This window comes from Bombyx mori, chromosome 21 (assembly GCF_030269925.1).
Source record: "Bombyx mori chromosome 21, ASM3026992v2".
Lineage (NCBI taxonomy): Eukaryota > Metazoa > Arthropoda > Insecta > Lepidoptera > Bombycidae > Bombyx > Bombyx mori.
In genome coordinates this window covers 9,867,736-9,894,838 of record NC_085127.1, presented here as the reverse complement: position 1 = coordinate 9,894,838, position 27,103 = coordinate 9,867,736, and the positions used below count along the sequence as shown (strand labels likewise).

General features: G+C 35.6%; 2 protein-coding genes across 2 annotated transcripts in view; one reads left to right on the top strand and one right to left on the bottom strand.

Annotated features, from left to right (window-relative positions):
• LOC101743696 (protein unc-13 homolog B) overlaps positions 1-27,103 on the bottom strand; it is a 374,291-nt gene that overhangs the window by 244,816 nt on the left and 102,372 nt on the right. Inside the window, exons 15-17 of the mRNA XM_062674747.1 lie at positions 26,764-26,828; positions 24,769-26,031; positions 24,017-24,351 (exon numbers count right to left, since the gene is read on the bottom strand). Of these exons, the coding sequence (XP_062530731.1) occupies positions 24,017-24,351; positions 24,769-26,031; positions 26,764-26,828 (1,663 nt within the window). The remainder of the gene's footprint in view (positions 1-24,016; positions 24,352-24,768; positions 26,032-26,763; positions 26,829-27,103) is intronic.
• Positions 328-15,579, top strand: LOC101744137 (uncharacterized). Its single transcript, XM_004929652.5, has 5 exons — positions 328-2,210; positions 6,259-6,450; positions 7,705-7,849; positions 12,921-13,054; positions 15,060-15,579. The coding sequence occupies exons 1-5, from the start codon at positions 2,130-2,132 to the stop codon at positions 15,273-15,275; spliced, it is 768 nt and encodes a 255-aa protein (XP_004929709.1). The 5' UTR covers positions 328-2,129; the 3' UTR covers positions 15,276-15,579.

Below are 27,103 nucleotides of genomic sequence, written 5' to 3'. Positions count from 1 at the left end.
TGTTAGTGCATAGTTTCGCAAACATAAAATAGATGGCGTCCTAAATAACTTTGTTAAAGTCAAAATGTTTCGATTGTCAGATTTCAACACCAAGGCGATTTCAGTCCTTTGTTTTTTTACACAAAAGTATGTTTTTTTCTGAATGAATTGATATTTCTTGAATCTAAATCCTTCAAACATACAAAACGACATATTGTGGTCAACTCGTTCGCTGCAGTCGACACTTACTTATATTTTATTAATTTAAGTGTATTTAATATAAAATTGTAACTGTGTTTTTCAAGGAAAAATACTAGATAATTGTAAAAGTAACAAAAAAACTAGAGGTTGTTTTTTGGAACCGGTGGTAGAGTTAGCGTGTTTCGACATTCATTTCGAAATTAGATAGAAGAAAGAATAGAAAGTTACGAACGAATTCTATTTGACTGGCACTTTCAAATTCACATAAAATTCTATTTTATTCTAATTCTATTCTATTCATAAAAATATCAATATTAAATAAAATTTTGCCTATAAAATAAATATCTTGATGAGGTAGAGAGAACCTTATGATGTACGCGATAAGGACCCAGAAGATATATATGTAAATATTCGTATAATATATTGCTACTATAGAAGATACGAACAGAAAAAAATAGTTCGCAGTTTCACATATATATATAAAAATATCCATATGTACTTGTGAAAATCATGTAATGCCTATGAGATTATAATAAATAGGTATGTACATAAACTATAATATTATTGATATTCCTGTTTAAACCAAAACACTGCCCATTCAAATCACGTAGGTATATATTGCATCAGTTATTTATATTCAAAGTACCGAAATCTATTATCTAAACATAGCTAGTTGTACTAAAACAATACTGTTTTGATTAGGATGAAATAAACAATCGGTCAAGCGAGATGAATTTAAAAATAGTTGTGTTCCGTCTATTTTGTGGACAAAAGAAACAATCTATCTAGTATCTACCCAGTAAGGATTGCGGGAAAACTGTTATCCTGATATAAAAAGGTAAAGTTACCCATGACATTATTCGAGTTAGTATTCACAAATTAAATATCACCTCATTGATTGATGAATTAATTTTTATCTTTGACTGTGTTTTCAAATTGCTTTGTAATATACCTATATTATATCAGGAGGTAACTGATAGATAGGCTGAAGTGAGTATGAAGAAATAGGAACATAACTAATATCAATCTGTATACACTACTGAGACTTGGACTGAGCGAGAAGTGCTGTACTGGAGGCCTCTTTAATGACATCAGCAGAATAGCCTAGAGCCAAAGAAAGACTTCGAGGCTGCATAACGATGAAGACCAGTCTTTCAATATTAACGATTGTTTTTTTTTCCTACCTATGCTGATAGCCTTGAGAGGCTATTTCAGCTTCACCCTAACGTGTGTAGTTGAGCTCACGGGGCTCAAACTGGAGTGTTGCTAGCACTGACCCTAGCAAGAGCAGTGCTTCGCAGAATCTACCACCGGATCGGAAATGCGACCCACTGAGAAGATCTGGTGAGAAACTCAGTGGGCTAACGATTGAGAAAAAAAAGAATGTCTATTTAAAGGTTTCAGTACCCAATCAAATTGCTTATTTTAATCGTTAATAAAGCTATAATACATTTGGATTCGATGCCCAATCACAGTCATTGTTTATTATATATGTTTGCCATTTGAAGTCTCGATGATACTTGCATCTTGCCTCGTATGGCAAAGATTACATATTAGCAGTCACTAGCGCGTGGTTGCTACACAATTCAAAACATAGCCTGTCAGTATCGTATTGGATGAACCTTAAATTGCCAGCTGTAAATTGCATAATCCTAAAAAAGTGATTTAACATTCCTTAGCTCGAAGACTTAGTAATAAAGCCCCATAAAACGGAAAAAAGTTATCAACAATAAAATTCGACATACCGTACCCAAATTTCGTGTGCAGTAAGCCTGTAAACAAAATAAGCCGACGGCATAAACGTGGCTCAGTCATCGACCATACATGTAGTAGCACAAATCAAAACAAACAACTGTTTGAATCAAACATGCACGCGCATTGATAGCAGTTAAACGAAGGCAGTTAATCGACCATTAAAATTATTAAGTGAATGTTGATTGGAGATTTTTATGTATAATGTGATGTTTGAAAAGGAGATGAGACGGAACGTATTTGTGCTTTTATCTGTGCTTTTCGTCGTTAGTCTGCAGGTAAGCGAAACGTGGGCATTTGTATGTTATAAATGGGACTTCGATGTCATAGTGGGTGGTAGCGTTCTTCTGTATCAATTGGTTTCACAATCCTCGGACGAATTCAACGTCTACCCAACTCAATAAATTAAAAAGTCTAACTTATATACCTAGTTCAATTTGCCGTTAATTTAAACTTATAGATGAGATACGACTAAAATAATATACCGATTAGAGTTAAGAATCTCATAAGAGAGGTGTTAAATTTCACAGCCCTAATGTATTCCTGCAATGTACGTACCCACAACTCTGGTATTCGCTAAGATGGGGTTTTATGAAATTTCATAAAATCCAAATACGATATGAAAATCCAAATAAAAAAGTTAATTTCGACATTTGGTATCTAAACTTTAATAAATAAAAAGATAATTGGACTTTATCAAACACCTGGGATCCTCTAATCGTAAAAATGAAACCCTAAGGTATAAAAACCGAGATATCTCAAGATGCGAAGAAGTGCAAATATTAATAGATATTTTTTTCACAAAATTTGACGGTACATAGCGTAAAAGCTGAAGTTAATATATATATTTCAATTTCATTTCATTTTAAACTAATAACTACCTAACTCATTTTATTTCATTACCCGAAGCTCTTCTGTGTCATTATTAGGTGTAATTACTCTGTAGTGATAGCTTCACACTGATATTAGTGAACTATTTCAAATTTTAATCTTATACCTTTAAACGAGCAATTCTTGTATATTAATATATATGTATATAATCTGAATCTCGGAAATGGCTCCAACGATTTTCATAAAATTTAGTATACAGGGGATTTCGGGGGCGAAAAATCGATCTAGCTACGATTTATTTTCAGAAAATGTTGTTTTATTCGTGTTTTCAATAATCAACTCTTCCTGACATCTATTGGCGAATAATAATACTATTTTTCTTAATTGAGTGCAACTAACCGCTTTAAAGACACACCAAGACGGCGTTACAAGATGGTCGTCATCTAGTAATTATTATATGTAGTAGTTCAATCTGATTTATTCGAAATATCTTAATGCTTATTCCGTTAAAAACTTTCTAGTTACTTTGATGTTATAGGTGCGATTTATCAAAAGATTAATCAGATAGAAACAAAGTTAATAGATGGTTCTATTTAATGTTCTGTTTTATTTCTATGTCGTAAAGTTTACGATCCCTTGTACTCTGTGTTGTTTTTCGCGGCTATTTAAATTGTTGTTGTTTTTATTTTTTCACGAGGCAGTACAGAACGTTCACCGATGTCAGCAACAAATTGGAAATTATTTTACCTATAAAAGCCGTCTAGTCTTTGTTGACAACTACATCGGACACTGTCTAATGTAGACAGCTCATATCGCTTGGCTTAATGGTCAATTTAGAGCTTATATTTTTGATCGCATTGAATTGGTAGGCGAGCTTACCATTCACCTCATGTTGGGTGGTTTACAGAGATATAGCGAAACCCACTGCTTCAAGATCGAAATGGGTAGTACAATGGCCATCACACGCGTGTACTTATAAAACTCCCAATTACTAGTAAAAATCTGATGTCGAATACACTAGAACATTCGAAATCTATATCAATTCGAATTTAAATAATAAAAATTATATAAGCTTCTGAAAGAAGTTTGATCGCCATATTGAAGAAAAAAAAAAAAAAAAAAAAAACGATATGCATGGCACGAAATGAAAACATCTTGCATGGTAGTATTCCTTGAGTCTTTTAAGACAACTCGAAATAGAAATTTTTACAGTACTATCAAATGTTAAAAAAGCAAGTAGCAGGTATTATATAGTTTAAATATTTCTAATTTACTTAACATTTTATTACTACCGTCGTTTTAATTTTAAATTGCTCTCATCTATCATGTTTAATTACGACTCGAGGATGCCGTAAGTCGGTACGGCCCATTAACCTCTATTTATATCATTCTGAAATTACAATTTCAGTTTAAATTTTCATTATTATCTATATATTATAATACGTGAAGCAAAAACTTTGTATCCCTCTTTACGAAAATTGCGCGGACGGAGGAGTATGAAATTTTCCACACCTATAGAAAATATAGAGAAAAAGTGCACAAAGCTAATTTTTTTTTTAAAAATAATGCATAAAAGATACATTAAATCAATAAAGAAAACATTACACACACTACATACCATGTATTTGACGCACACACGCATGCATTATCAAACTTTTGTTCTTGACGTCTGTGGTCAAATTGAGAATAGATTAAATATTGTTTGTAGCCTTGGCGAAATTTGTGATTATAGAAGTATAAAATACAATCATTATAGTGCACAAATCTATTATACAATTCCAATTAATTATAGTCGAATTTCGACTACTGCGGGACCTCTAGTTACTATTATTGCAATGTCACATATATGAAATTTGGAACATGTTCCGTTGTCAGCAATATTGAGACATCAAAATTGTAGCGATCTATAAATAAACTATAGCTTACAGTGTGTATGAAAACAATTCTCTAAAACAAAGACTGTTGGGAAAGGAAATATTTTAGTATTGTGTTCTTTTTTTTTCATTGTATCCAATGAACACAAAAAATAAACTAGTCCATTGTGACGCGCGACTCTTGGGTGAAGTAATAAAAGAAAGCTATAAAGAATAAGGATAAAATCATAAAAATATTTAAAAAAAAATAGTGGTCATTCTTAATGTTAAGAGAATATTTGTTTTTTATTGCTTACATGGGTAGACGCGCTCACAGCCCACCTAATGTTAAGTGGTTACTGGAGCCCATAGACATCTACAACGTAAATCCCGCCATCTACCTTGAGATATAAGTTCTAAGGTCTCAGTATAGTTACAACGGCTGCCCCGCCCTTCAAACCGAAACGCATTATTGTTTCGGACTCACAAGAGGTCCTACCATCAGTAGAATAGGCAAAATTTCAATAGTTCTTGAACGAACCTATCTGGTAACGTTCGCAAATTATTCACAAATACAAAACAAGAGCAAAACCTTAATAAATTAAAACGAAAATATTCTTGTTTATTCTTATACCGTGCAGTTTATTCAATTATTCGAAATGCTATCTGAAAAACCGGATCATTCAATTTGTATTGAAATGAACATTAACCGAATTGGAACAATGTCACTGAATCAACAAAATGTGGGTTGCCGCTCGCCGATAAGCTGTACAATGTATGTTTAATGATCACAAATCAACATTATTCTTCGTTAATTTGGCGAATTTTTCAACAAGAATTTTGTTTATTCCTACAATTTAAATACTGATATTAAATAGTCGTGTTTGTGTTATTTATTAGATAGAAATTATTTATTACATTTTCTCTGCGACTTATCTCGAAATTTTCTTACAAATTAGAACTAATCTAATACTCGTAGTAGATATGACTGATATGACTGTGATGATAATTCAATAAAAGAAAATTTTCACAGGGATATCTGTCAAATGCATAGTTTAGCATTCGACAGATATCCCTGTGAAAATTTTTATATCTGTCTTTATATTTTTTTCTATCTTTTTTTATTTTTTTTTATCGCCAGATTTGTGGACGAGCTCACAGCCCACCTGGTGTTAAGTGGTTACTGGAACCCATAGACATCTACAACGTAAATGCGCCACACACCCTGAGATATAAGTTCTAAGGTCTCAGTATAGTTACAACGGCTGCCCCACCCTTCAAACCGAAACGCATTACTGCTTCACGGCAGAAATAGGCGGGGCGGTGGTACCTACCTACCCGTGCGGACTCACAAGAGGTCCTACCACCAGTAAAAATCTTTATCGATCCCTGTGAAAATTATCGCTGTGAAAATTTTCTTTTATTGAATTATCATCACAGTCATATCAGTCATATCACAGTTTCACACAGCTAGTTTTCAAAATCGAAACGCATGATTATTTTATAGAAATAGAGAAACGGGCAATACAAAAATCGCAATAAAATTAGACTCTTATATTTAAAGTAAAGAGACCTAAATTGCAATACAATTCTACTACCCCTTTAGTTACATTTGGTAACTCAAATCCATTTTGTATTCCAGACGACAGATTTCCAGGATAACCTAATAAATGGTTATCGGGCGCTGATTGCGGACATCCAGGTCCGAACTCAGAAATCGCGGGAGGACATGGACACCCTAGTATCACAAATAAAACTTTTAATGAAGAACGAAGCTGATAAAGCTATTAACTATATGACCGTTTATTTGGAACAGATATCGTTATATTTTCAGGTAAGACCCTTGTTTTACTAAGGTGCGTACAAAAAACAAAATTATGATACAGAAGAAACTCTTGATGGGATTATTTATTTATTTCACCAATACTAGATCATTTTTATTATTTTTTGGTAAGATTTTTGGATAAAGTGAATTGAGTTCTTCGAGCATGTAACTATACTGAGCTTTTGGAGTACATAAAAACATAGTTAACCCTCAATGGTTACGAAAAATAATAGAAAGGGTAAATTGTTCATAACTAATGCTCTAAAATGAATTTTTTATTTTACAGTATTGCTATACTATTTTTTAATGTACCATATTGTACCGCTTTTACGCGCTGTATAGGGCTTGAATTGATGGGGCGACGATCAGTGGCCTGATTGACGAAGCTTACACGAATCTGCTGAATTCAATCAGCAAAGTATCGGTTATTGTAGCGAACCTTGGATGGAACCTATATCCAGCAGTGGATGTCTATAGGCCTATGATGATGAAAGCACATTACAAAAATGAACATTTGTTAATGACGCATATTCACATGTTTGTCAATTTGTTCGTATTCTATAAGTCCGCATGTTGTTGACCCATTTGAGTTGAAAAGGTGTATTTTTTTTTTTTTATTCTTTCCTATTTATTAATCCTTTTGTGCATAAATGCATCAATACACCAAATGTAGCAAATCATTCTAAAAAGTTTAAATTATATTGAGAGATAGCTGAATCAAATAATCACAAATTCAATCTATATAACCATGCAAAGTTATATTAGACTAGCCGTACTCGCCTGCTTCGCTGGGGATAAAATTAACATTATTATTTATTGTCATTATTATTAGGAAGTTCAAAACTCATATAAATATTAGCCTATCCATTAAGTACATGTATTTTCTACATGGATACCAAGGTTCCAATACCAAGTCAATCGGATGCATGGTTCAGTAATTATAACGAAACATCCGTAAAAACCACTGTAGATTTATATATTAGTAGGTATAGATTTATTCTGTGCGTGTGTTTGTCACTGAACTCCTCCGAAGCGGCTAGACCGATTTTAATGAAATTTTCTGTGTACCTTTAGGTAGATTCGAGAATCTTTGCAATTTAGCTTGCAATTATTAACCAAGACAGATTTTATGATGTGTTTTTGATGAATTTATTGAATTCTAAAGTGTGTCAGTTTTAAGTCAATCGGATGCATGGTTCAGTAGTTATAACGGAACATCCGGTAAAAACCACTGTAGATTTATGAAAGCTTTGAATATTTTAGGTGATAATTCACGATCGAAAGCCTCGGAACGGCACGTACTGCAAGGAGAGTATCGTTAAACTCCTCGGAGAGAACCTGCAATTGGCCGACGAGAACGTGACGTTATGCTTGGCGCTCGGCTACCAGAGAGTACAGAGATTACCAGGTACTAAATTTATTTATTGGCATTTTCTATCAATTAATACATTTTAAGACTTCAGTTTTAGCACACGAAAATATAATAGAGTAATCGGCTATGGAGGAGAGGTTTTTCTATACTATTATCAATATTGTCGTCCATAATTATTATAAAATATTTTTTGTGTATCTCAGGAATGTGGACAAGATAGGACTATTATATCAAATTACATTATTATTTTAGCAACGTTTCGGTCTTTTATTAGACCTTCATCAAGCATCTGAAAATTACTATACTTTATTTTTCTATACTTTTATACTAATCTATACTAATATTATGAAGAGGAAATATTTATTTGTTTGTATTGAATAGGCTCCGAAACTACTGAACCGAATTAAAAAATTCGTTCACCGTTTGGAAGCTACATTATTACCAAGTGACATAGGCTATAATATCTTTTGAAAAAAATTAGGGATCCTTACTAACTCCAATAATGTAAAAAAGAAAGTGTAAAAAAATTACCTAAAATATTCTTTACATCGCGTGCCCTACGAAAACTATTGATGATAGAATAAAGTAAGTTACTACAACTTGGTAGAACACATTATTATTTACAAAAAGTTTCGCGACAGCATATGTCTAACTATTATAGTTATGCCGCAATAAATGATTTTATTAAAAAAAACAAAACAATGTCGTTGAAATTTTTGTTAAAGACCCGAGCGGAGCCGGAGCGGCCGCTGGTTTAGTTTGATATACATAATTACACTATGTGTTCCGTTAATAGCCGTTGATCTTTATGAAGCCAATGTCTTTATCAACTTTAATACATTACGTAGAGGTCAATATAGTATTGCGATAGCCTTACGCTGGACTGGAACACACTAAAGTTTCGCGGCAGAAATAGGCAGCAGCGTGGTGGTGTCAGGGCGGGCTTATAGCACGTCATTCTACTAATAAGTAGGCTCTTGGGTAGGGATAGACAGAATGGTAGAAATGGACCTGATAAAATGGTAGGCAGCGGCTTGGCTCTGCCCCTGGCATTGCTGAAGTCCATGGGCGACGGTAAACACTCACCATCAGGTGGGCCGTATCCTCGTCTGCCTAAAAGGGCAATAAAAAAAAATTGATAGTCATTTCTCCCACCTATATCTCCTGTTAAGCAGCTGGACTGACCATTGTCATTGACCTCTTATTTTCTTGACTATCTCTTCCCATTTCTCCTCTACTTCCAGTCTTCAGTAATAATGGAACGTGTTTTCAATGTTTATTGTATTTGTAATAATTGTAAATACTGGTAAGGCATATTGTGCCCGAAAGTGTGTCGCGTAGCAGTAATGCGCTTCGGTTCGAAGTGTGGGGTAGTCGTTGTACTAAAAAACTTATACTTAAAACTTATGTCTCAAGGTAGGTGGTGGTATTTACGTTGTTGTGTCTCCATAGACATCGGTTATCGGAGCATGGACACTTAACACCAGGTGGGTCGTGAGCTCGTCTATCTATCTTAGGAATAAATAAAAATTGTTAAAATAATTTCTTCGACGAATCACCTTGCTTTTCAGTAAGAAAGGTGGAGCAATTGTTATTAATTACAATTCAGATTTAAAAAATAAATGAGCCATAATTTCTTCTAACTTACTGGTGGTAGCACCTCTTGTGAGTCCGCACGGGTAGGTACCACCACCCTGCCTATTTCTGCCGTGAAGCATAATGCGTTTCAGCTTGAAGGGCGGGGCAACCGTTGTGCTGTTAAAAGCTGAGACATTAGAACTCATGCCTCAAGGTGGGTGGCGGCATTTACGTTGTAGATGTCCATGGGCTCCGGTAACCACTTAACACCAAGTGGGCCGTGAGCTCGTCCACCCCTAAGTCTAAGCAATAAAAAAATTGCAATAAATAAAAATCTTCGTTTTAATGCATAGGAGCGTTTGCTAACAATCTCCTGATTGGGCGGTTTTATTCACGTAGTCGCTCTTAACACAAGGCGCGAGTTCATGTTTACGCGAACTAAATAAAAGTACATAAACTATTTACGATACGGCCTCATTTATAAGGAAGTTGTGAAACTACGTGTCACACATTTGATTTTGCTACAGGTTTCCTTGTTTGCACATTACATTTCCGCTGTCACTATATACAGGAAGTTCCAATATTGATACGGTAGCGTTTTGTATTGTAATATGGTGTGTTGACAATGTTTTCTTTTTTTGCCTTTTTTGCATTTGGTGACTGTAGTCTTATTTTATAGTGGATGGTTTATATCATAAGTGGGTGAACGAGCTCACGTACAACTCGGTGTGATACCGAAATCCATAGATATAGTAAATCTCACTTCCATTATGAGACTTGAGGTATGAATATATGTGACGTAACAATTTCAACACTTCACGCAATAAATAAATAAATAATAAATATTTACTAACAATCACGCCACGTTAACTCGTCCCGTGCTAAGTTCGTAAAGAACTTGTATTACGGTACCAGATAACGGAAATAAATGTAAGATTTTTATTATACACATACATTATTTAATATACATCCATAACCCTGGAAAAGACATTTTTATATTTATCATACAAATATCTTCCCTTGGGGGGATTCGAACCCGCGAACCCCTTGTATAGTGACCATATCACTTACCACTACACCAGACGGCCGTTAGACGGTAATGCTTAGTAACTATTACTTTATACTCATATAAACCAATTAATATTTAGGTTTTTTAAGCCAAATGAAACGTAGCTTCCTAGAAACTCAGAATATTAGATTGCTAGGGCTTTAAATATGATACATAAAGTTTTAATGTCTTAGAATGAGTAAATAGTAATTTATTTAAAATCATGAACGACAGTGTAATAATATCTGTCGGATAATAACAGTAATAATATCTGAGAACAGATCACCCACAGTCATCCTCTAATCCATTCATAGATAATAATCACCCAGACAAACAGAAAACCAACCTGTTCATCACACAATATTTGCCCCATGTGAGAACCGAACCCACGACCCTGGGCGTAACAGTCAGATCCGCTAACTACTACACCACCGAGTCAGACAGACCGAGTCAATAGTATTAGTATAATCTTAATTCCCTGCCTCGTTTTCTGCCTGGTGGTAGGTTGTACGGTGAGCCCGCATGGATTGATTGCACACGTTGCGATAACCATTACAACACAATCAACTTCAATCTAATTTCTCAATGTCAGTATCAGTAGTTCATCACGTTGCGATACTAATGAACTCCAGCAACCACTACAGGGCTCATACAGTGTGTAGCTAGTCTTTTTATGATAACTAATTAAAAAAATACATTTCACGTCACAGCCGGAGTCCCGCAAGGCTCCGCCCTCTCCCCGTTACTATTCAGTTTGTATATCAACGATATACCCCGGTCTCCGGAGACCCATCTGGCGCTCTTCGCCGATGACACCGCCATCTACTACTCGTGTAGGAAGAAGGCGTTGCTTCATCGACGACTTCAGACCGCAGCTACCACCATGGGACAGTGGTTCCGGAAGTGGCGCATCGACATTAACCCCACGAAAAGCACAGCGGTGCTCTTCAAAAGGGGTCGCCCTCCGAACACCACGCTGAGCATCCCCCTCCCGACTAGGCGCGTCAATACCCCCGCCCCCGCCGTTCGCCCAATCACGATGTTCGACCAGCCCATACCGTGGGCCCCGAAGGTCAAATATTTAGGCGTCACCCTCGACAGTAGGATGACATTCCGCCCCCACATCAAGACGGTACGCGACGGTGCCGCCTTCATTCTAGGACGTCTCTACCCGATGATATGTAGGCGAAGTAAAATGTCCCTTAGAAATAAGGTGACACTCTACAAAACTTGCATACGCCCCGTCATGACCTATGCAAGTGTAGTGTTCGCTCACGCGGCCCGCATACACTTAAAATCATTCCAAGTCATTCAATCCCGTTTTTGCAGGATAGCCGTCGGAGCCCCGTGGTTCGTCAGGAACGTCGACCTCCATGACGACCTGGACTTAGAGTCCACCAGTAAGTATATGCAGTCGGCGTCAATGCGCCACTTCGATAAAGCGGCACGACACGAGAACCCTCTCATCGTGGCCGCCGGTAACTACATTCCCGATCCTGCGGACAGAATGGAAAGCAGTCGACGTCGCCCAAAACACGTCATCTCGGATCCTCCCGATCCACTAACGGTGCTTCTAGGTACTTCAAGCACCGGTCACCGTTCTCGTCGAACCCGTCGCTTGCGACAAAGGGCTCGACGAGTAAATTAACTCCCAGACACAGCCCACTGAGTTTCTCGCCGGATCTTCTCAGTGGGTCGCGTTTCCGATCCGGTGGTAGATTCTGCGAAGCACGGCTCTTGCTAGGGTTCGTGTTAGCAACGTCATCAGGTTTGAGCCCCGTGAGCTCACCTACAAAAGTTAGGGTTACGCTGACATAGCCTCTCAAGGCTCTCAGCTTAGGTAGGAAAAAAAAAAAAAAAAAAAACATTTACATAAAACTATAGACGCAGTTTCATAGTGAACAGTCGGTTCGTTCGTTTTCTTCCTACCTATTCTAGTAAGCTTGAGGGGTTATTCTAGATTCAACGTACTAGTAGCTGAGCTCACGGGGCTCAAACCGGGAGTGTTGCTAACACTGGCCCCAGCAAGAGCAGTGCTTCGCAGAATCTACCACCGGATAGGAAACGAGAATCACTGAGAAGATCCGGCGGAAAACTCAGTGGGCTGTGTCTAAGGGTTAATTTACTCGTCGAGCCCTTCGTCGCAAGCGACAGGTTCGGCGAGAATGGTACCCGGTGGACCGGTGCTTGAGGTACCTAAAAGCACAGTTAACGGATCCGGAGGATCCGTAATGACGTGTTTAGGACGACATCGACTGTTTACCATTCGATACACAGGATCGGGTATGGTGGTTCGTTCGTTTGTCGTCTAGGGTATTAAGTTTTTCCTCTTCCTTTTTTTCCCTTTTTCCTGTAGTCTTGTTTAGAAAAGTCTCACAATCTCAGGTCTCCGTTTTAGTTATTGCAGGTCGTATGTCCTGTCGATGAGGTCGCTTGCTACGACACATAGCTTTGTTATGATTAACTTTTTATGTTTAACAGAAAAGCTACAAGTACATTTTGAGACGTTAGAGAATCTAAAGAAGTATTCGGCTTCGAAACTATTCGAGTGCCAGAAACAACAGCAAGTCGGTGGGAACTGCTCTCACGAGAGCCAAGATCTGGAGAGGACTGTGGTAAGTAAAACTATGATAATTGACCCATATTACATTCAGTTATTTAAACTTATTGAATCCAAAGCACTTTTATAGTTCAAAATGCAAAGGTAGTATTTGTGGTGAAACAATGACGTCAGTATTCACTATAGGGCGCTCTCTTTCCAGATTTCAATTAAAAACTCTGCGATCAATTTGCAAATGATAAAAAAAATCTTAAAATACACGAACGCATTAAATGTAAGAAAACCAATTAAAAAGTGACTTTCTATCGTTAATATTTACAACCAGTCGTCCATGACCATGTAAAATGTAAAGTATTCAGAAGTGTCGGAAAATGTAAAATTTATGTGTGTGTAGTGATGTCTCTAAAAGGCTTGAAATTGTATTTTTTTTATTGCTTAGATGGGTGGACGAGCTCACAGCCCTACCTGGTGTAAGGTGGATACTGGGGCCCATAGACATCTACAACGTAAATCTGCCACCCACCTTGAGATATAAGTCCTAAGGTCTCAGTATAATTACAACGGCTGCCCTACCCTTCAAACCGAAACGCATTATTGCTTCACGGCAGAAATAGGCAGGGTGGTGGTACCTACCCGCGCAGACTCACAAGAGGTCCTACCACCTAAGGTAACAAGCTAAATCTTTAGAAAATGTTGTTCATAATTTTGAAGACAAGTAATACTAACGACATAATTCGTTCTGGAGGATCTAGTCTTTATATTTTAAACTTTTTTCATTAAGCACGATTTACCTCATAATAGATTTAGGAAAAAGTATAAAACTTTCCCTTTGACTATAAAACCAACTAACGACGAGACCTTTTGAGAAACTAAAAGTATTATGTTTGTGTGATTGACCATCATCTTCTTTTAATAAAATTTACGTCTTGTAGAGTTGAAGCGTAATAAATATAGTTTATTAGATTTTCCCGACGTTTTTTTCGCGTTAATGTAGACAAAAGAATTATATTTCTCGTAAACAGTACTTTTTTCTGGATGACATAAAATATGTCTATGTCCTTTTCTGTGTCCTTGACAGGGTGTATAAACATTTTCGTAATGATAGATTCAGTAGTTATGATATGAAGGCATATCAAACAATATCTAAACTAATCATTTCCCACTGTAACTTTTGCTAAACATGAAACACACCTATTTGGAGTCGAAGTCGAGACGTTGACGTATACCAAACAACTTCCTTGAAGTATCACTAAATACGAATAACTAGTTAATCATTAATACATAATCTCTGCTAATGAAACAATTTTACGTTTAGCTCCACAGAGATTTCACATGTTGTGCTGGTTCAATCGTGGCTTCGAAGCCATGGTAGAACGGCACGGCATTAAAATTAAATTTCATTTAATAAATTTAACCATGACATTTCAAATAAAAATAAATAATAGTTTAAAAAACTAACAAAATACGCTTTTATAGAAAATCCAACTAAAAAATAGAATATAAATTTTAATAAATTTGAATTAAAAATAGTGTAAGAAAAAATGATTTTATTGTAAAAAAAAAGCATGGGGTGGTATAAGTAGTTATAAATATTTTATGAACAGATATGAGTAGAAGGGTTATTTTGATAATATCCTGAAAAGCAACCCACGCTTTTTTACAATAAAATCATTTTTTCTTACACCATTTTTAATTGAAATTTATTAAAATTTATTTTCTATTTTTTAGTTGGATTTTCTATAAAAGCGTATTTTGTTAGTTTTTTTAAACTATTATTTATTTTTCAATTTTTAGTTGAATTTCAATTTTTTCAATTTGTTTTCTTTTTTCAATTTTGTTTTAATATTGGATTGTCATCGGTCCTTAATAAGTATACGAAACTTCGAGTTAATCCAACGTTTTGAAGGGGGTCAAAGTCATGTTCAAAGATTCCGTTACAAACATACATACGTCTGAAGCTAATAAAAGCGTATTAAAAATTACTACAAATTTCCAGAGAGCATTATCTTTCAATAATTTCAGTTAATAATAAAAACAAATTTTATGTTTTTCTTTTACAGTTCCTGTATGAAACATCACCGTTTCCGGTGGTGATGTCCGAAATAGCTATACACGGCTTCAAAGAAGTCTCGGATCTAAGTGTTTGCCTCAAAGACATCATATCACGAATGATGACGCATTCCGTCAAAGTCATAGGAGACTTCAACCGATGCATACATAACATTGAGATGCCGAAACTGAAATACTTGCTTAAGTTCATGAAAAAGTACGCCTGAAGATGACTGACCGTCTGCGGAATGAATTAAGAAATTGTAATGTTTTGTAAATAACTTATTTTTAATAGTTGCTAATAGTGTTTTAAGTTGAAGCTTTCCACTATATAAAACCGGATAGATGTAAGTAAACATAAAAAATATATACTATTTAAGTTATAAATTTATTATATGCTGCGAATAGTGGTAGTAACAAAGAAAATCTTTAAAAATTGTATTATATAAAACGCCTTCCTTTTGACACTGCACTCAACTAATTATAATTATGTCTTATTAAAAGCTAACCCAATAAACGTCAATTTGTAAATGTTCCTTTGTTTTTCCCTTAGAACTTAATGCATTACGAACATAAAAATGGCCAAGTCGCTCTTAGCATTCTCGAGTGCTCAACAAATACTAGTTAATTTTTGCTATACAGGTATGTAGATACACATAAACATTACTTATACATTATTATTACAAAATTTGAACGTTTGTTTCGTGATTTGATGAGTATGTGTGTGTGTGTGTTTAAAAAGAGATTTTATCGACGAAAAGCTAATTTTTGTTACGATAAAATACACGATTTGTTATGACAGGAGGCACCTAGTCTTATTAATACAAAATAAATTAATAACTTCAATACACCTAATGTGTCACATTCTGGACAATATGTTATCTGGGATAATCCAGAGAGACGTTCGTTTGATAGGGAATATTTCGGTTGGGGGTATTTTCTGTAAGCTTTTCCTCATATATCTATATACATTTTGATTGGATGATTGAATTCTGAAGGTGTATGTCGCACAAAGAAATTCATTTGATTGTTTCGAAAAAAAAATGTTTCTCATGAAGTATTTAATTTTGTTTATATTGCTTCATGCTAATTTTGCGTATACTTCGATTCTTGAGATTATTTGTAAAATTCTCTTGTAGTTTACTCTTCATCTTCAAACGCTGCTCGCATTAATGATCTGACAGATTTCAAAGATAAGACTTTATAGATACTTTTGTCTACTTTACGATTGTCCGGAATGCTGACTCTTGCTTTACTAGATCATACACAAAAGACTAGTAGATACTACTATAGAGACTAGATACTACAAATACTAGGATATTCATAAAATACGAATTCATATATACCGCAAATTACAAAGATATTAATATAGATAATTAACGTTAAATACGGATATGAGCTATGATTTTTTCTCCTTTATCCATAACAGTGGTAGCCAGTAGAAGATAGCCGCTTCTTATATTGCCACATAATACTTTCCCTAATCGCTATTTTCGGGTATGTCATGGACTCTCTCATGCTGGATACACCACCCTACTTATTTGAGCCGTAAAGCAACCATGCGTAATTTTTTAAGAGTAGAATAGCCGTTACTCCAAGGTACATTTAGAAATTCACGTTATAGGCTGCAATAACCATTTAAGATCAATTATACAGTAAACTTGTTTGCGAATCTAGAGAAACCAAAAAAAAAAGGCGACGTTTCTGTTCCAAAGTTTTAGATTGATTTCAAAGAAACTTTGATCTTACTATGACATTACTATATAGATTAAATGGTTGTAAGAATAATTCTAAACTTAAATCCAACAAACTATTTCTTTAATCGAAAATTAATTTGAACGATAATCTCAAAATTGAGGTAAGAAAAACCATAAATTAGTATAATATTAATGGACACCAGAACATAAGGACTGCCGTCGTCCGTAAGACAAAGTCTCGTGAAACTAGAGTATATTACTGCTTCACGGCTGAAATAGGCGGCTATTGGCCTACAAAGCAGACTTACAATACACCCTAAAACTGGTAAACAGCCACATATTAGAAAAAAATTAAGCTTCTTTAAATTTTATCGCTTAAAGAGACAAGTTAACCTTTATCATTACCGTATTTGATATAATCATATTAGATTTTTGAAAAAAATAACGCTAAAGAATTTAGTTTATTGTTTCTATTTAAATCGTGTTATTTTAATAATGTGTTTTATTCGTTAGTTATTTAAGACAAGTGTGTATACAATCATCTTAATGCTCCTAAAACGCAGCAGCAGTACCTAAGCAATTTGCAAAGAACATTAATTGTTGACATGATAACGATCCAATTCAAATAATTGATACTCTTATTTTTATTTTTTAAATCACTCACCAATGATATGAGTACATCTGCGGATGAGGGCTGATATTTCAAGAGCCTGCTGAATCTGAGAGTCCTTTGAGCCATCGTTAGAGGTCCAACAGGCCGCGACACATGGATAAGCGGAGAGGATGGCGGACGAGACGGCGGGGTCGTCATGGCTGGAATGTTCCTACGGACCGTCTCTAAAGGCACAGTTCTAGCCACCAAAGTGTCACTACCGACAGAATTTGCACTACCACTGAACATGTTCATCAAATCGCCAATAGAACCGCCTCCACTTGAACCAGTACTACACCTCAACTTGTCCAAGTCCGTCAAACTGGACCCTCGTCGGACTCGCAACCGCGAACCGGTCACATTGGTCCGGCTCTGATACGGTTGGTCCCGCCTCACGTCGGCTTCGCTGGCCGCTTGACCCTTTCTACTTCGAAACATTGTTAATCCGACATTCCACATCAAAGCTTAAGAGACAACTGCACGCCACTTACACCTGTTGAATTTGCATACAAACGGAGCGATAATGCGGTTCGATATCAATAGTGCCAGGGCCGCCCGCAGGATGCCGTGGTGGCCTCGCGCGTTTCCGTCGCCATCGCTTGCGCAATATTTCAACTCCCTGATCACATTCAATTTTTTTTTTCTATCCTAAGGGGTGCGCACTCAACAGAGGCCGTTTACAGACTGAGTAGGGTGAACGTAGCTAACGTAGAGTGCGTGTGGTCGGAGTAGCGGAGTAGAACTAATGATGTGATCGAGTTCAACGCATCAGGCCTCCACAGGCGGCGAGCACTTTAACTTAGACGAATAAAAATCTGTACTTAATGAATATTGTGAGAAAAGAAAAGAAAAAAAAAGTTATATTCTGAATTCGATCCGTCGACCTACTTGTTTAAACATTACTTAAGCACTTGATTACGAAAATTTTTTTCTCTCTCTACGGACTCTAGATGATATTTAACTTTGAACAAAGTTTATTGAGTTTTGTGAAAGTAACTCAATAGAAAATCCAAGAGTGAAAATAAAATTTAATTAATTGCAAAAGAACTTGTGACGTAATTAGCTGTCACGAGAGTGTTTTGCACAGCTTCTTTTTTTTCTGCCCTAGATGAGCTGATTTGTATTAAGTGATTACGCCGATATTTTGTAGCAACTACATTCTACCATCAGTGATCAGTTAGTGCTGAAGTAGGGCTTGATTTTATTACACGGTGTTATTTCCTCGTGAAAGGCGTTTATGATCACCTATGACTCATCACCTTTTTTATGACTTTCGTACTACTCGCAAAGCAAACAAGTGCACGTATCTCATATATAACTTCATTGACACCTCAACCACATGTCTCAAGGTGGGTGCGATATTTTGATATTTATGTAGGAAGTGACTATCAGATCGGCCTTAAGCTTATCCGCCTACGTAGCAATAAAATAATATTTGAGATACACTGATAATTTTTCACAACAATTTTTATCTGCCATTTTCTATTCTAACATAATAATCATTGCTTGACACAGAAACTATCCTAAAAACAACAAACTTCGAACTTCATTTTCCCATTTAATCCACACTAATTAAGTGCGAAAATGAATTAGTTTGTGACTTAAGCTTTCACGTCGTAACTACTCAACCGATCAACACACGTCGTCAGTGTTACAAAAAAGGTACTATGTAGTAATTTTCTGGCTCCAAAATCAATATATGCTATTTATTCCGGAGGATTTTTCTAAATGAACACCAACAAAGCTAGTTATAAGTTATAATATCAATACACAAGACATCATTAATGTACATTTTTGGAAGATGAACGTCCTCATAAAGCAAGTGTCAATCTAAAAGTCAATACAGAAGTGAAAGATTGCTTTGGTGTTACGCAACACGTCATCCTGAAGAAACTAAGCGACAGATAAATCTGGATTAATCTCATTTCCCTGTACGCGAAAATTTCGTGTTACGTACGAGTAAATCTTTCTTATTTCGGGCATTATTCGAAAAATTAGTCGGTAGAAAGTGTAATATTTAATAATATAAGTTCAGTGATAAAGTCAAAGCTAGAACGAGCCAATGGTAAATAATATAAGAGTTTTTTTTTTATTGCTTAGATGGGTGGACGAACTCATAGCTCACCTGGTTTTAAGTGGTTACTGGATCCCATAGACATCTACAACGTAAATGAGCCACCCACCTTGAGATATGAGTTCTAAGGTCTCAGTATAGTTACAACGGCTGCCCCACCCTTCAAACCAAAACGCATCACTACTTCAAACCTTAGAGCTTATAATAATATCTCAAGGTAGGTAGCCGCATTTACGTTGTAGATGTCTATGGGTTCCGGTGACCATTTAACATCAGGTGGACCGTGAGCTCGTCCACTCAACTAAGCAATAAAAATAAATAAATAAAATGTAAGCGCGTATGCCCAACTAAAAATTACACAGCATATTAAGTCAAAATAATAAAATAATTGAACTATCATCGGTTCTCGATATGTGCTCAATTTTTCAGGTAAATCAAACATCTTAGTCATTTAAAAATTCATTACATCGGAAGATACATAGATACAAGTTAAGCTAATAAAAATATTTTAAAAATCATTTCACCGGTATAAAAATTATATTAATATGTGGTGAGTGGTTACCGTCGCCCATGGACTTCAGCAATGCCATGGGCAGAGCCAAGCCGCTGCCTACCGCTTAATACTCTCCACAAGCCTCGTTTGAAGAAGGACATGTCATAGCGCTCGGGAAGCACCGTGGAGGGGAGCTCATTCCATAGCCGGATGGTACGTGGCAAAAAAGATCTCTGGAAACGCACTGTGGATGGCTCTAGGTAGTGTGGTAAACTCTACTCCGGTGGCGGGCGGTGCGATGGTAAAAACGAGACGTTGGTATCATCTCGAACAATTCCTCAGAGCACTCCCCATGGAACATACGGCGGCTTATTAGCGATAGACATCTGTCTCTATCTTTGTCGTTAAAGCTGCTTGTCTTAAAGTCAGCTTTACTAAACGAAGTGGCATTATACGACTGTAACCATTTAACCGGAATCTAATCGATTAACGAAAATGAAGGCATGTTGCGACAAATTTAGTGAGATCCACCAAATCATAAAAGCTGTGATGGCACGTGGTCTGCCTATATTGGGCATTATGAAATATAATGCACAATGTTCGAAACACGTCCTTGAGTTGTAACCGGTTTCATTTATCAAAAGAGAATTTTGCTGTCCTACTTCGCTTTGAAATAATTTCTTATTCTAAAGACACTTGAAGAATTCAAATGTGTACAAGAGATAACACTAATGAGTTGTTCAAATTTTCAGTTACTTTAATTGCCCCGATAAGCATATGGGTATAGTCACTTAGTATAAACTAGTCATAAATGTAATTTATATATTAATACGTGAAGCAAAAACTTTGTATCACTTTTTACGAAAATTGCGCGGACGGAAGAGTACGAAATTTTCCACACTTATAGAGAATATAGAGAAGAAGTGCACAATGCTAATATTTTTTTTAAATAATGCATAAAAGATACATTAAATCAATAACAAAAACATTACACACACTACATACCATGTATTTGACGCACACACACATGCATACTATCTATTGTCAAACTTTTGTTCTTGGCGTCTGTTGTCAAATTGAGAATAGATTAAACATTGTTTGTCTTTGTTAATATTTTTATAGTGTAGCCTTGGCGAAATTTGTGATTATAGAAGTATAAAATACAATCATAATAGTGTACAAACTTACAATTCCAATTAATTATAGTCGAATTTCGACTACTGCGGGACCTCTAGTTATAAGGATACAGCCATACAGTACTGTAATCGATATTCATATGATGCTAAACTCTATTCTTTCTAAAGTAGAGGCTTCTAAACTTTTGCAATCAAAGTGCATAGTTAATAAGCGCAGTTTCGAACAACTTTTTAGTATCATGACTAAATCGAGTTAGCGTTCACATGACATGTTAAATTTGTATGAACAGTATAATTTTACACAATTTAGCCTCTATTGGGTGTTAGAAAATGGTAGAAATAAAAATTAAATCCGCCGAATTTTTTTTTATTGCATTCGACCCACCTGATGGTGAGTGGTTACCATCGCCCTTGGACTTCAGCAATACCAGGGGCAGGGCCAAGCCGCTGCTTACCTTCAAGTACTCTCCACAAGCCTTATTTGAAGAAGGATATGTCATAGCGCTCGGGAAGCACCGTGGAGAGGAGCTCACTCCAAAGTCGGATGGTACGTGGCAAAAAAGATCTCTGGAACGCAGTGGTGCCAGGCAGTATGGATGAACTCTACTCCGAATTGTAATTTTGTTAACTAATCTTCAATAAATATACCAAAGAACGAACTTTTTTTATTTTCTTTGAACTAAATGCGTAAATAGGCGTGTCCAAGGTCATCACAGTAGGTGTTGAGTATGGTACGTTGTTACAGAGGTCTCGCATTAACGCAGCGCCGCGCCAAGTGCCCCACAGGGCTAGACTCGGGACACTGTTTTTACTTTAAGAACGATGCTATGTACTCGTAAAATATTTTATGGATAGTTCATTGTGAAATTTACTTCCTTCTAATGACTCACTTTATTCAAATTTAATTTTAAACGAATTTCGGACTCTTCGATTAATTTTACCAATTGACTTTGACTTTCAAAAATATATATCATTTTATTACAAAATAGATATGAAACTCCGTGTTATATACTACGTCATTATGAATACCGATAACATTGAAACAAACAATGATGTTTGGGATTGGTGAATCATTTTTCAAAGTTTTATTAAATCGGAAATAACAACAACAAGGAATTGGTTGACATAGAATGAGAAAACGGACTAAGTTTAATAATAAGGTCTAGTAAATCGTATTATTTTGTTTTGAAACACACCAAATTGATATATTCGATAAACCGTACAATTTTCGCTGCTAAGCTATTTTCATTATCACTAATTCAAAAAAGTCTAGTCAATCGTATTATTTTGTTTTCATATACACCAAATTGATACACCCGATAAAACCGTACAATTTTCGCTGCTAAGCTATTTTCATTATAACTAATTAAAAAAAGTCTAGTCAATCCTATTATTTTGTTTTCAAATACACCAAATTAATACATCCGATAAAACCGTACAATTTTCGTTGCTAAGCTATTTTCATTATCACTAATTCATTCTAACGATGTCTTCGGAACTTGTTAAATCGAAGTAATATACTAAATATATCAAACACCACGGGAGTTTTATATCCAGTAGTGATAGACGGTTTAATGTCCTAATAAAGCTATCGCTTATGTTGTAATAGTCTGTCTGGATGGGCATCATACAGAGATTAGGGAGGTCACGTTTTCCGAAAGGTATAGCTAATATCCTACTTTATAAGTTATCGCTAATTTGCTAAGGTAAAATTTAACAACAATCTAATAAAAGACCACTTGTTCTGATCAGGTAAATTCATAGGCAAATCACCGATCAAGAGGAAACCGTTCGTAACTACGAAGATAAGTTCTTGTGATTGTATAATAGATACGATACAGTTAAATACAGTTAAGCGAAATGTTACTATGTATATTTAAAAACAATCACGCCACGTTAACTGGTCCCGTGATAAGTTCGTAAAGAACAGTGTTGTGTTACAGGTACCAGATAACGGAAATAAATGTAAGAATTTTTATTATCCACATACACATATTTAATATACATCCATAACCCTGGAAAAGACATTTATATTTATCATACAAATATCTTCCCTTGGAGGGATTCGAACCCGCGACCCCCTTGTGTAGTGACCATGTCACTTACCACTACACCAGACGGCTGTTTAAATATGTATGTATAGTAGATAAAAAAATTACGAAAAACAAAGTTTCTGAAATAATAAATTTTATTTGTGCTTGAATTCAAATGTGACTTGTGTAATAGCCGATAAATTACAGCTTCACCTTGGGATACCTCAGTGAAGAGTTCGTTTGGATTATTTTGTTCAGGTCTCTCGATTCTGAATCCGTAAACAAATCGATTAAGTTAATTTTTGGTTTGGTCGCTTGATTTTAAATTATAGTTGGTTCCGTTTTAATTTGGTAATTTTTTTAATTTGTCATAATCCCTTACGTCAAAAATAAAATAAAAATATTAGAGATATCAATACCTTATGATGCATTCAAACTTCAACGAATGCTCATGTTTCGTAAGCTAAACTTATATATGAATTGTATTCCGCTAAACGATCTTAAAATAATTATCCAATTTTCTTTGTTTTAGGACAACGTAATATTTTAACACTACATACCATAAAAATACAAACATTTTCCAGTTCCAATGAAATTGCGCACTTTAACTTACCTGATCCAACGAATGCTTCAAATCAAATCCACAACAAAAATACATAATATTAAAAAACAAATTTCTAAAAATCCAATGAATTCAGAATCAATAGTGGTAGTAAATTATAAACAAAACAAAATGAAACAAAAAAATAGTATCATAATAAAATATAAGAGCTATTAAGTAAACAAAATGTCATATTACTATTTAAACCGTTATTCAGAATTGTGGAAATAACAAAAACAAATGATATTCTGAATTCATTGTCAAAATACTAAAATGACTCACGTTTAGCTGCATCACGATTTTGTTGTATGCTCGGTGCCACCTCTGTCTCGCTGTGAACTTCGGCTGCTCTGCTTTATCGTCCCGCCGCTCCGGCTCTTGAAATACACCGTCTTCCTCATTATACTGTCCATCTCGTCTAAATTGATCTTGGTCATCGAACTTCTCATGCTCATCTTGAAACTCATCTTCGTGGTATGCGTCTTCGTCTTGATAATCATCACCTTGGTCATCGAACGATTCCTGTCTACCCCTGAACGAACTTGTGTCCTCGGCTACCTCATGGTACGTTGTGCGCTCATCTTGAAATGTTACTTTTGATTTTTCTGTAGGTTGTTCTGCAATAATTGATACGTTTTATTTATCAATTCGTTTCATAAGAAAAAAATAATTGTTCTTACGATTGTTCAAACTACCAAATGAGGAATAAATATAAATAAATATGATTAATTGAATTGAGAATTTATTAATTTGAAAAATATATTATTATAATGAAACTTGACATTTGTTTTAATTACATTCTATTCCAGATTACGTCTAGTAAGCAATCGAATTTGGTGGTTTTCGAAAATATTCAAGTTTAAGTTTCTTTTTATCAGATAGATAATTGCACCACGTCACAAAATATAATGAAAAATGTGAGTTTAAATAGTTAGTCATAAATTAATAGACAGAAATAAAGTCTCATTTTTGTTTAAATATTCGTTGAAAATTATTTTTTACATTTTTGTTTAAACAATGCAATAAATAATTACCTTCTTGTTTACCCGGCACGGATAGCTTATCCTCGTGTTGAAATGAACTTTGCGATGTTCTACGGTCAATAACAGAAGGCGTTTGGCTGTGGTAACTGTCCACAGAAGGTTTACGCATTTGCGAGATCGCTCTTGTTGGAGATGCGACCTTGTGCAAAGGACTCCTAGGACTGCTTGGAATTTCCGACATATGCCTATCATCGACATCTTCTTCATGGATTGTATCATGCATGTATTCATCATCTCGATATCTATCCAAAGAAATCTTATCGCGATCTATCGATTGATCGTATTCAGTCTTATGATCATCGTCTTCGTAGGCACTTTCGTCAAAACTTGAGTGGAGTAAGTCATCTGGTGCGTCCGGTAACGTCCGCGTTCGACGCACTGGTGGTCTCTGTATAGACTCCTGTCTCCTAAGAGAAGGAGTGCGGGGTAAAGTTGGAGCCGTTGTCGTCGCCGTTGATGTTGGCGCTGACGGAGTTGTTTCTGGGACGGAGGCTGTCACTGGAAGTTTGGATGAAAATGGTGTTACGGGAGCTACACCTGTAGAAAACTGATTTGTAGGAACAGTTGATGATTGATTCGTATGCGGAGATTGTGGTGCTGCCGGGGCAGAAACTGCGGCTGCTGCAGCGCCAAAGAAGCTTCCTAATTTCTTTGCGCCGCCCGCCATTAAGGAGCCTAATGTAGCAGCGCCAGTCATTACCGTCGCTTGCAACTGTTGTGCCGACTGTTGCTGTTTTTGTTGAAGGTTTTGCTGTTGTAACTGTAATTGTTGCTGTTGTGCTTGCTGTTGCTGTAAATTACTTTTTTGTTGTTGTTCATAGTGTTGCTGCTGGTTTTTTTGTTCTTGTTGAATCTGTTGTGTTTGATCGTGCTGCGACATTTGCTGGTTGTATTGTTGTTCTGAATGCTGTTGTTGTTGTGGCTTCTGGTCTTGTAAATAATCCTGATCTGGTAAAACCTGTTGTTTACTGTCATCTTCATATTGGTACTGAAAGTCCTGCTGGTCTTGATATATGCTTTGTTTATCATGATATTGAGCTTCTTGGCTCGATTGAAATTGTTGATCATCATATTGATAGTTAAATTGCGAATAATTTTGGTCCTGATAAATTTCTTGTTGGCTAGTTATAGGCGGTTGAGTCAAATAAGATATTGTCGATGGCACAGTCTTTGATAACAATAAGTCTTGTTCACTAGTCACTGGATAACTAAACTGCGTCGCATTGTCCGAATCAGTCCACGGGGTTTTTTGAGCTGAAATTTTGAAAAAAGCACTGTTGAAATGAAACTTTACTGTGTCGCAGATACTGTTTATCAAACGGCAAGCCATGACTGAATGTCAACAAACAATAAATTTGAATGTCAAATACAGTTTTATTATTTACTCATTCGTACACAGGAAGCCATTATCGTGTGTCCCACAGCGAATATATTTAGCCCTAGTGATAGTACATACAAGTGTTCTGTTTGATTACATGTAGTTCACAAATAAACTACTGCTAATACTTTTAATGGCCACATGATTTTATATGATAACAATCTATCCAGCTATTTATAAGATATAGGTAGATAATGCCGACTGCTCAAAATAGTCGCCAGGCAGTAAGACTTTTAGTATTTTCACAAATTTTCTGTAATGTAATAAGTAATGTTAATAATGTCGCCTATACATATATTTTGCAAAACAGTCACATGATTTGAAGGCGATGGAAGAGTTTATTACCGAAAAAAGATTGTTACCTACACGAATACTTTAAAAGCCTCTTAATAAGTACCAAGTGCCCTTAACCTGTCTGCCCCTAGACTCTTATACAAGACTAAACATTGAAGAAATTTAAGTTTTCACTTGCAACTGTATTCTCGGATATAATTGCTTTAATAAAATACTGTAGGCATTCATCTCAACGAGGTATGCCTTTCGGATATTATGCAGTAAAAAGTGGACGTAAAACATTGACTTCTAATCGCTTTAAGTATCTAACTCACCAGCTGCAGGCGGAGTAGCATGAGGAGTTTCATTAAAGAATGGTTGCATTTCATCTTCGTCGTAACTGCGAACAAATTTATTATAAGCATTTTTAATTACAAATCCTCACATGGGGTCGCCTATGAAAAGATGGATATTATAAACTGAAGTTATATTAATAAATATCTATTTTAACACCTATACCTATTTATAATTATATTTGAATGACAAATCAACGTTCTATTTTTGCATTAATATTTAGAGATTTAGATTGAACTGGCTATTACAGGTGAAACCGAATTGCATATTTTTTTCTACCTATCCTATTGATCCCGAGTGTTCATACTAGACTCACTGAAT